The sequence below is a fragment of the Calcarisporiella thermophila genome (assembly GCF_041956535.1).
Source record: "Calcarisporiella thermophila strain CBS 279.70 unplaced genomic scaffold VTP21scaffold_56, whole genome shotgun sequence".
Classification (NCBI taxonomy): domain Eukaryota; kingdom Fungi; phylum Calcarisporiellomycota; class Calcarisporiellomycetes; order Calcarisporiellales; family Calcarisporiellaceae; genus Calcarisporiella; species Calcarisporiella thermophila.
This window is the reverse complement of record NW_027192245.1, coordinates 5,187-13,755: the sequence shown is the minus strand read 5'-3', so window position 1 is coordinate 13,755 and position 8,569 is coordinate 5,187. Positions and strand designations below refer to the sequence as shown.

The 8,569-nt window shown below is 41.3% G+C and overlaps 2 protein-coding genes across 2 annotated transcripts; one reads left to right on the top strand and one right to left on the bottom strand.

Annotated features, from left to right (window-relative positions):
- Window positions 1-1,257: 1,257 nt before the first annotated feature.
- On the top strand, window positions 1,258-6,430 carry VTP21DRAFT_9694 (uncharacterized protein; the record flags this gene model as incomplete). The annotated part of the gene is made up of 9 exons (XM_069400669.1): window positions 1,258-1,572; window positions 1,645-1,731; window positions 1,789-1,972; window positions 2,085-2,253; window positions 2,363-3,179; window positions 3,313-3,855; window positions 3,959-5,202; window positions 5,357-5,694; window positions 5,811-6,430. The coding sequence occupies 9 exons, from the start codon at window positions 1,258-1,260 to the stop codon at window positions 6,428-6,430; spliced, it is 4,317 nt and encodes a 1,438-aa protein (XP_069245474.1).
- Window positions 6,431-7,294: 864 nt separating this feature from the next.
- On the bottom strand, window positions 7,295-7,696 carry VTP21DRAFT_9693 (uncharacterized protein; the record flags this gene model as incomplete). The annotated part of the gene is made up of 2 exons (XM_069400668.1): window positions 7,295-7,484; window positions 7,563-7,696. The coding sequence occupies 2 exons, from the start codon at window positions 7,694-7,696 to the stop codon at window positions 7,295-7,297; spliced, it is 324 nt and encodes a 107-aa protein (XP_069245473.1).
- Window positions 7,697-8,569: the final 873 nt, after the last annotated feature.

The following is an 8,569-nucleotide window of genomic DNA, read 5'->3' as shown; positions in this document are numbered from 1 at the left end:
CATATTACAATGAAGACGCTTGACCAACAACCCAAATACGAAATGATCCCCAATATTTCCGATTCCTAATACTACAATTTATCTCAAAGAATGAATGTATATTGAAGAAAGATAATCAATTGCGATGGGTGATACACAACAAGCTGACGAGAGTAATTTATATTAAAATGACAGTACTGCCGGAAATTTTCGAAAATATTAGCAAAAGATTCTAGCAGGGAGAGATGCTCTAAAAAGAAGGGCAGCCAGCATAAACAATTACAGTAAAATTTAATATAAGAGAGAAAGGGAAATGGGCGATTAATTGGACAATGACCTGTCAGTTCCAATTTTGGTGATTGGTTCCTATAATGCAAACAAATAAATTCAGCGGTTTCAGATGCCGGAAAGCAACTCGGAGATTTCATCCGATTGTCAATCAGTTGGCTACGGCAAGAAGTGGCTATTATTTTGAACCACTGCGAGGTGGGTTACTGTATCTTTTCTGAATACAGAGATGAGAAATCCATCAAAGAGGTGGAGGACGTCAAAGAAACTTCAATTATTTTGATGGGATATTAGAGGTTAATTGTAACAAGTAGAGTAGCTAATAAATTATATGTTTAATTTATTGACAATCGATCTCGGATATTTTTACTTTACGTATAAAATCACTTGCAGAACTTAATTACGTCTTTACCGAATCTTTAACTGAATTTCTTTAGGAACCGACTTTACGTCTTTTTACGAATTTATTTTAGTGTAATAAACATTAGTATCTATCGAACCCTACTTATGTTTATTACATTAATACTAGATCCCTCCCACACCCAATATCCGCTATATTTCGATATACTGTAGTGTACACCGATAAGCATTATTTTTTACCTTGGACCGGATAGTAAATAAGATATCAGTTGGCTCAAGTAGGTCGTTGAGTAGCTGGGGTAATACAGTATCATATGCATCCCTTTAGAATTAGAGATGAGAAGCGCTTTGAAATTCGGCTTTGGGTCTATTCCCGTGTAATCAACTTCAATAGCTTAGTTCAGCATTCCTCCCCTATTGGCCAACTCCATTGAGGACCTTCTTATTTCACTGCTTGGAAATCTGTCGCAAGTGGTAATGACTGGATATCTGAGAAAGGCACAAATTCCAACGCCCTCAATGCAAAATACAAATTGTCAACACACGTGGTTTGCTTCAGAGACTATTAAAATCTCCCCCTGATCGTCTCGTTCTGAGGATTTTATCAAGCTTTGGAATTCATCGCTCGTCATGGTCAATAATCCTCCCATCAAGGACGTTTCTAAAATTCAACAAGCTCATGCGAACATCGACGCGAGAATAGAGAGTGCCAAAAAAGCACATGCGGAGCGTCAGCGTAAATATTACAGGGAAGCGATGAACGATCCAGAAAAGGCCAATGAGTTGCGCGAGCGAAAGAGGAAAAGCAGCCGAGAATATTATCAGCGGAAAAAACGCAGATTGGAGATGAGTTTACTGAAGGAGCAACCAATGACCTCCGAAGATACAGAGAAAGAGAAGCCAGAGTCGATGGTGAGTACATTGAGTTATGAAGAAGTCAATGAGGTAACATAGAGACAAAGGCCATAAAGTGTAAATTATATATTGAAGCCATTTCCAATCTAACCCATTACTTAGCGCAATGAATCAGTGCTGGGAACGGTAATTGAGGCTCCGGAATTTGAAGATGTCAATGTGATGGTGGACAGGCCGGCTATTACACCTGTAAGTGATGTTAATCGGCATCAAATTTCCAAACTGTCTTCATTCCCGGTATTGTAGATACACGTGTGTGAGCAAGCCTTTTCTTCCAAAGAGCTCTCACCTTCGGGCCCCATTTACATTGATGTCGATAATCACAACAATTCCTCTGAATTTATCGCTTCGGATGATCACATTGAGATCAATGCGAATGAAGTTGCTAAACCATTACAATCAGAATATATATCTCCTCACGCTGAAACCGGTAAATATTTTCCCTCTATCTCTCGTATTTTTTAAAGAGGAAATATTAGCAAATTAAGGCGGATTTTATGGGTTCAATTAGTTAATTTCTGCATTTATTTTTCAACATATAGTGGGGTCCAGTTGTATACCTCCCGCACCATCTGAATCTCCCAACTCACTGACTGAATCTTCTCCATCGTGCTCTTCTCTCACCAATCGTCCTATTTCCCCCCCTTGTCATGCATTATCGCCTGAGCCCTCAATAGCATCCCGCAGAAAATCCAAAGTCTCAGAAATAGGGTATGGAAGCTCAATGCTTTTAACGTTTGTAACTACTTTGCGTTGAAAGCCAATTTTTAACCATTGGCAATATGCTTCTTTCTAAATTGTTTCATTTCTCCGTTTCCAGAAAGAGCGAAAGCAACGTTTTCCTGTATAAGCCGCCACAATGGGCCGCTTTGAAGCATATTGACCTTCTTAACGAGCCTCATTGGCTTAACGATGAGATCATCGATTATTTTCTGCAAATATTGAAGGAGTACTTGGACGCTGCCATGCTTGCAAGCGACCTCTATATTGGCCTATCCACGTTACGCCAGTTTCTCCCTTTAGGATCGCGGTCCTCTCGTCAAAGTAGCAGTATACGGCCAAATGGGAAGAATTTGGATTTTCCACCTCGCTACGAGCGTGCGGTGTTCCTCAATAACAACAACCAGCATTGGAATGTTTACAGTTTTGACCGGGCAACGAAATCGGGTCGTTGTTACTGTACGGTATTTGAGATGGCAGATGACCAAGATTATGCTCTGTACGCCAATTTTCTGAAGGAGGGGCTGGGGTGGAGAGTGGGTCGAGGGTGGAGTCACAACTCTGCAACTGAACCGTGCATAAAGCAGACGAATAATTTCGATTGCGGCCCACTCGCTTGTATGATCTTGGTTGCCTTGGCTACAGGACTAGATCCTGCTAAGATTATCTTACCGGCAGGTGTTTTTCGAGAATTTATGCGCAAAGCTATTCTTGCTGGTAAAATTAGCTCGCTACCTGCTCTTGTTGAATCCGAGCCGGAGGTCTTCACCCTTGTAGAGTGGGTGAAGATGTTGGACGGGACTGATTTATATTTTGATCCACCGCGCCATTTCACGCCAAGTGAAATAGCCAGACAACGAAGAGGCGAATTTCGAAACAACATTGTCCGTGTGGTTATCCCTCAAATTGAGTTTAATGTAAGTAGCCTAAGTTATGTTGGACCATTTTGTCTAGGATAATTAGACCCCTCTTTGTCGAAATGTGTCTGATTGAATCTTTTTAACCCACTTTTGAGCTTAACCAAAACTCACGACTATTCAATTGGATTAGAAAGATAATGTCATCTACTGGGATCCCTCAGATGAATCCGAAGTATCTGATGCGTCCGAAGCGTCAAACGAATCAGAGGAGTATAGAGAATCTGAAGAATATGAGGAATCAAGTGAATCCGAGGAAATTGTGGGGCCGGAAGAATACGACAAATTCGAAGTTTTCAAGGAATACTACGAGTCAGAAGGAGATAAAGGGTCAGAAGAATCCGAGGAAAAGGAAGAGCCTGTCGTACCGCGCTTACTTCCTACCCCAAACTGCCCAACGAACCGATATGCAATGTTCTCTACGCTTGACGACAAAGTATTAATGGATTCTATTTTAAATACGGGTTCAATGGCTTCTGTTGATCAAGATGGATTGGATAAGACTTGCGTTGACAACGAGGCAAATTACACGCTGGAAACCTTTTTATCGAAATTAGAATCCTCCTCTGAGAACTCGATGGATAGATTGATTCAATGGGTAGTTTGCGGGAAAGATGATCAGGGAAAGAAAATCCGTTTAACATTCGACGATCATTTTGGTTTTGATGAGAGAGAGGTAAAGCAGCATTTTCTTGGGAATCACTTTTTGTTCCCTAATCCAGCAGCATTATCATTGGCAGCTACTGATGTTATTTTTTTTTTCGTACCTGTTATACAAGATTGGGATTGCGGTTGATATTGATTCCTTTCTCTGGACCGGAGATGTAATTCCCGTGAAGGAAGAAATTAAAATCTTCCCGTTTCCAAATCGCTCAGCGACCCTCACCACTCACAATCACTTGTACGTGCAAATTCCCGACAGTGAGGGAGGGGAGGTGCGGCTTTCACAAATACCGAACTTTGAGCTTGCCCACTTTGGGCCCATGGGCAACTTTAGGCTACTCATTCTTTTTCCACGATTGCGAAAAAGGTCGGAGAAAGGGCGTTGGATCAATTTCGTCACTTCAAAAGACATGGCCAGATTCTACGATGAACTTCTCCTGCCTTCTATTTTGGCCGTGACTACGGTAGATGCCCATTGTCATTTCCCTCTCTCGTATGATCTCACCATGAAAAATTCAATGACTCGCAAAGGAGAATTCAAGTATCCCGGGTTCGTCTTACATAGCTCCTTCATACCACGAGTAGTGGAGGAAATGCGCAAAAGGGTAGAAACCACGCGAAGTCTCGAGGATTTTCGCGATTTTTTCTTTCACATTTACGCGAAAAACCTTAAGCTCGCCACCAAATCCAGCTATTCCGACACAATGAGCTACGTGCAGGAAAAGTGTCCGTCGTTGGATTTTGAGCAAATGTCCAGCGATGCGATCATGGTGGATCTTGGTGTGGAATGGTATTTTCAAGATAAACGCTCTGGCGCCCGAACCCTCCTGTGGCGAGCCACGTTTCTCGACGAACTATTCCAGCAATGCAAAGCAACCGCGCTGCCACGAAGGGATAGTTGGAACCATTGCTCTACGTTGGGAGGGAAGGCCGCCGAATGGCCAATGAGGATTCGGAAAGCGATCCACTGCGCTTTTATTCAAGCCTATCACCTAGAGAAAGAGGTTCTGTACAGCTGCACGAAGGGCAGCAAGGCAGGCGTTCTTAAATTCGATCCGGACGACGCTTTGTTCTACAACAAGAGATACCAGGACAGCGTGAGTGCGATGAAAACTGCATGGACGAGCGCGAAAAATGAGTCGTTTGGGGTAAGGCTTGAGATGCGTATGAGCCTCTCTGCCTTTAGAAAGGTGTTCGACGTGGTTCAGGAGCGCGCTCGTTCCTTTGTTTCCAAAAGAGCATTTGCTGCTGTCCCAACATCTCTAGTCAGCCAATTTAAATTGGCCAAACTCAAGGCATATGACGAAATCCTCCGCCGCCAGAGTCTAACTGCGATAAAAGACCGTGTGGAAGTACAAAGGTAGTGTAAAAGCCCAATTTTCCAGGAAAAAAAAACCATGATCTAATGAAGGATCATACTTTTTTTGAGCGAGATCCTTGGATTTTCATTTTTTTTGTTTTTTTTTGGTTAATTACGATACTCATCTCTCTACTCTATATTTGCTTTGTTGTAGTGTCAATTTGACGGGCATCATAGTATGGCTTATCAAAAGTATTATCTCGCGCCCTGATGACTATGGGTCGTTTTTACGGCAACCTCACTTTGTCGAGGCATTGAATGGGATGGTAAAGTTCAACTTGGGTGCCATTCCTTCTTTTATTCCCCAAAATCTGTTTCTTAGCTTCGAGTTTGATGAGGGGCGATTTGCTAAAGTTCACGGTTTTCGTCGTACTGTAAATCTCAGAAAGAGGGTGCAGAACCAACCTCACGCGATCCAAGCTAGCTCAAGTAGAAACCCTCATACTCCGACTGATAGGTTGCAACCCGAAGATTATATCACTCGGAATCCAGGTAAATTTATCAGAAATCAGTCAATCAAGATGACCTGTTTGATTGAAATGTTTACTCCTCGCATCCCCCCTTGTCACTCATTTATATTTTATGTTTTTTTTTCCCTAAATCATTAGATGCATATGAAACTGACGAGAGCGACACTGATATCGAGCTCCCTTGCAATGAAGATCAGCTGAAAGGTGCCCATGGATTAGAGAGGACTATGCGGCAGATGGCAAGACAAATCTTTCGAGAATTCAAGAAAGATTTGTGGTCACTGTTTCCAAATCCAGCCGTCCACCTAAGCAATCCGTTATATCAAGAGTTGGAGAGAGTTAATTTTACAATTGATGAGATCAAGCGGTATGTACGCAACCCATATTTTATGTTTTCTGTACGGGTTAATCTTGGGGGATCAAAGGTTGGCCATCCTGCTGGTCTGTCGTGGGGAAAGCGTTTTGAGATGTATTTCAACACATCTAAAGAACTTCGCGGCAAATATATGCAGGGATGGGATCGACTTCAATATCTTCGGCTCTACCGACAAACATGCCTAAACTTGGCTGCTGAGGATATGAAAAAGCTCGATGACTGTCTGCTTGCCAGATTTATGCGTATGGAAACACTCCCAAACTCTCAGCCCAAGGGAAAGGTGTGGCAAACCAGATCTCATCCAAAAGATTCGCTGAAAATGCGGGGCTCTAAAGAAACTTGGGTCCATTTTGTATTAAATGAGACCTTGGCCAAGAAATAATGAACCTTTTATCCTTATCAATATTAAATTGTATCCTTCTTCGGGGACAGAACTCTAGTCATATCCAATATACAGTACGATTTGAGGGTGGCTTATGATTCAATATAAATAAAACATTGCTGCGAGGTGCAGTTGACTCGCCCTCTCTCTAAATTTGCTTAACGCTCTCTTTTGGCAACTGTAAGATGAAAGCGCCCACTTACACGCTGTACCAATTCTAACTTATATTTTTACCCGGTATACTAGGCATAAATGTTTACTATTTAATCTCAGCAGAAATGCTATTGAACATTTTGAATGGGAAATTCTAGCAAATTGAGCTTACACCCTTTCGTAGGCACAAGAGATTGAGTGGCCCTCTTTGTTGATCGAAGAAATACCTTTCTAGAGCTCAAATCAATTCGACGAGATGCCGGCTGAGAGTAGATACAAACTACGATCCAGTACATCTCATCAGACTTGCACTCTCTACATTGAATCGTGAAGCAGAATGGCGCTTGTTACCGCGCTTCACACTTTACGAGTTATTGAATCGGAAAAGGGCTCCAACTTTATGAATTTTCCAAGATATACCTTGTTGAACTGTTGAGTTCATAATGGAGAGATTGAGCGACAGCGCATTCAATGTTCATAGATAGGGACAGCCTGATCCCTCTCTAGCTTGTGGGTACCCGGAGCTCCCGCCTTGCGTTGAAATACATCTCAAAGCGCTGTCTCCACTTTTTACCGCTGTCGCTTCTCATTTTCATTCCTGCAGCATTCACCAGAGATGAATATGGGAAATAGGCATCACACATATACCGTATATTCGCATAGTTAGGTGCGCAGTTTACAATTTTCCGAGACTCTGATACGCAAAGTCTCTTAGGCAGCTAACGGGAGTGTGGATGCAAGGACATCTCCAAACGAGACTGGAACAGATTCACGTAACCCTATGAAAGCCCTTATTTCTCGCGTACAGCTCGAGAAAATATTGCAGTATAATATATGAGAGGTGGGAACGGAATAAAAGTGGAGGCAGCGGTTTGAAATGCATTTCAACATCATGCGCGAGCTACGAGGTATACATCAGCAAGGATGGGAGCAATTCGTCCTTCAGTAACTACAGTATGAGTATCGACAGGGCTGCCACGCAGACTGCTGGAAATTCAAGAGATCATTAAGAGAGTTTTTAATTGTTCCATGGAACTGGAAACACTTCCCGGTTGGACGTTTGGAAAAGTGTGGCATTTGGGAAACAAACCCTAAGTAGGTTTGCGCGTCCATGGATCAGAGTTAGCCTCGAGTTTATTTTGAATTACTGCAAATTAAAATTTAATAAATAGTATCAAACTCGAATACCTATTGCAAAAATAAAAGAAATACTGTGAGTTAATTTTTAGATTAATAAGCTTGATTCATATCGACATTTACAGTAATGAACATTAAATATCAAGAGCCATTGTAAGTGAATGTTGAACCTCGTACTGAATACTGTATAACTCGCACGTTGAAGGGAACACGTGGTCCATTTTGCTATATCTAAATAATGAAATGGAAATTTTTCCATAGTATTTCCTATATCATTATTCTTCTACTGTATTTTGAGTAAAATATGTAAATTAGCATATGAGAATTATTTTTATGAAGAAGGTCTTTTATTATGGTGTGATGACTCCTAGTATTTCCGATCATTCTTTTATTTTCTATATAAACTGCCCTCGGAATGTGATCGAATGTTCTTATGTTTTAATTTTGATTTTCCATTTCTCGCTCAAAAAGAATTGTAAAATAAGAGCACTACGTAGCATTGATGACTTTATCCCTGCTTTGCATGTTTCACTACTTGGTTTCAAAGATAAACCATTTTTGCAAGAGTTATGAACGCCTAAAGTCATTCCCTTGTTCGATCACTTTATGCGCTTCCCCGAATAATTGTAAACATTTTTTATAAACCGTAAATAATTTAGAGCATTTATTAAAATATATATTAAAGTTACCACTTCGCACCCTGCTGCTCTTCTTGGTATCAACTTCTTACCGCAACTCTTAATGAAGAAACTTCCAGAAGGAGTCATATCTAGAATCGCCTTCTTATATAACGAAAGTTTATCATACATGAAGATCTCGCGTACACTTGGGATAACCTGCGGTTCCGCG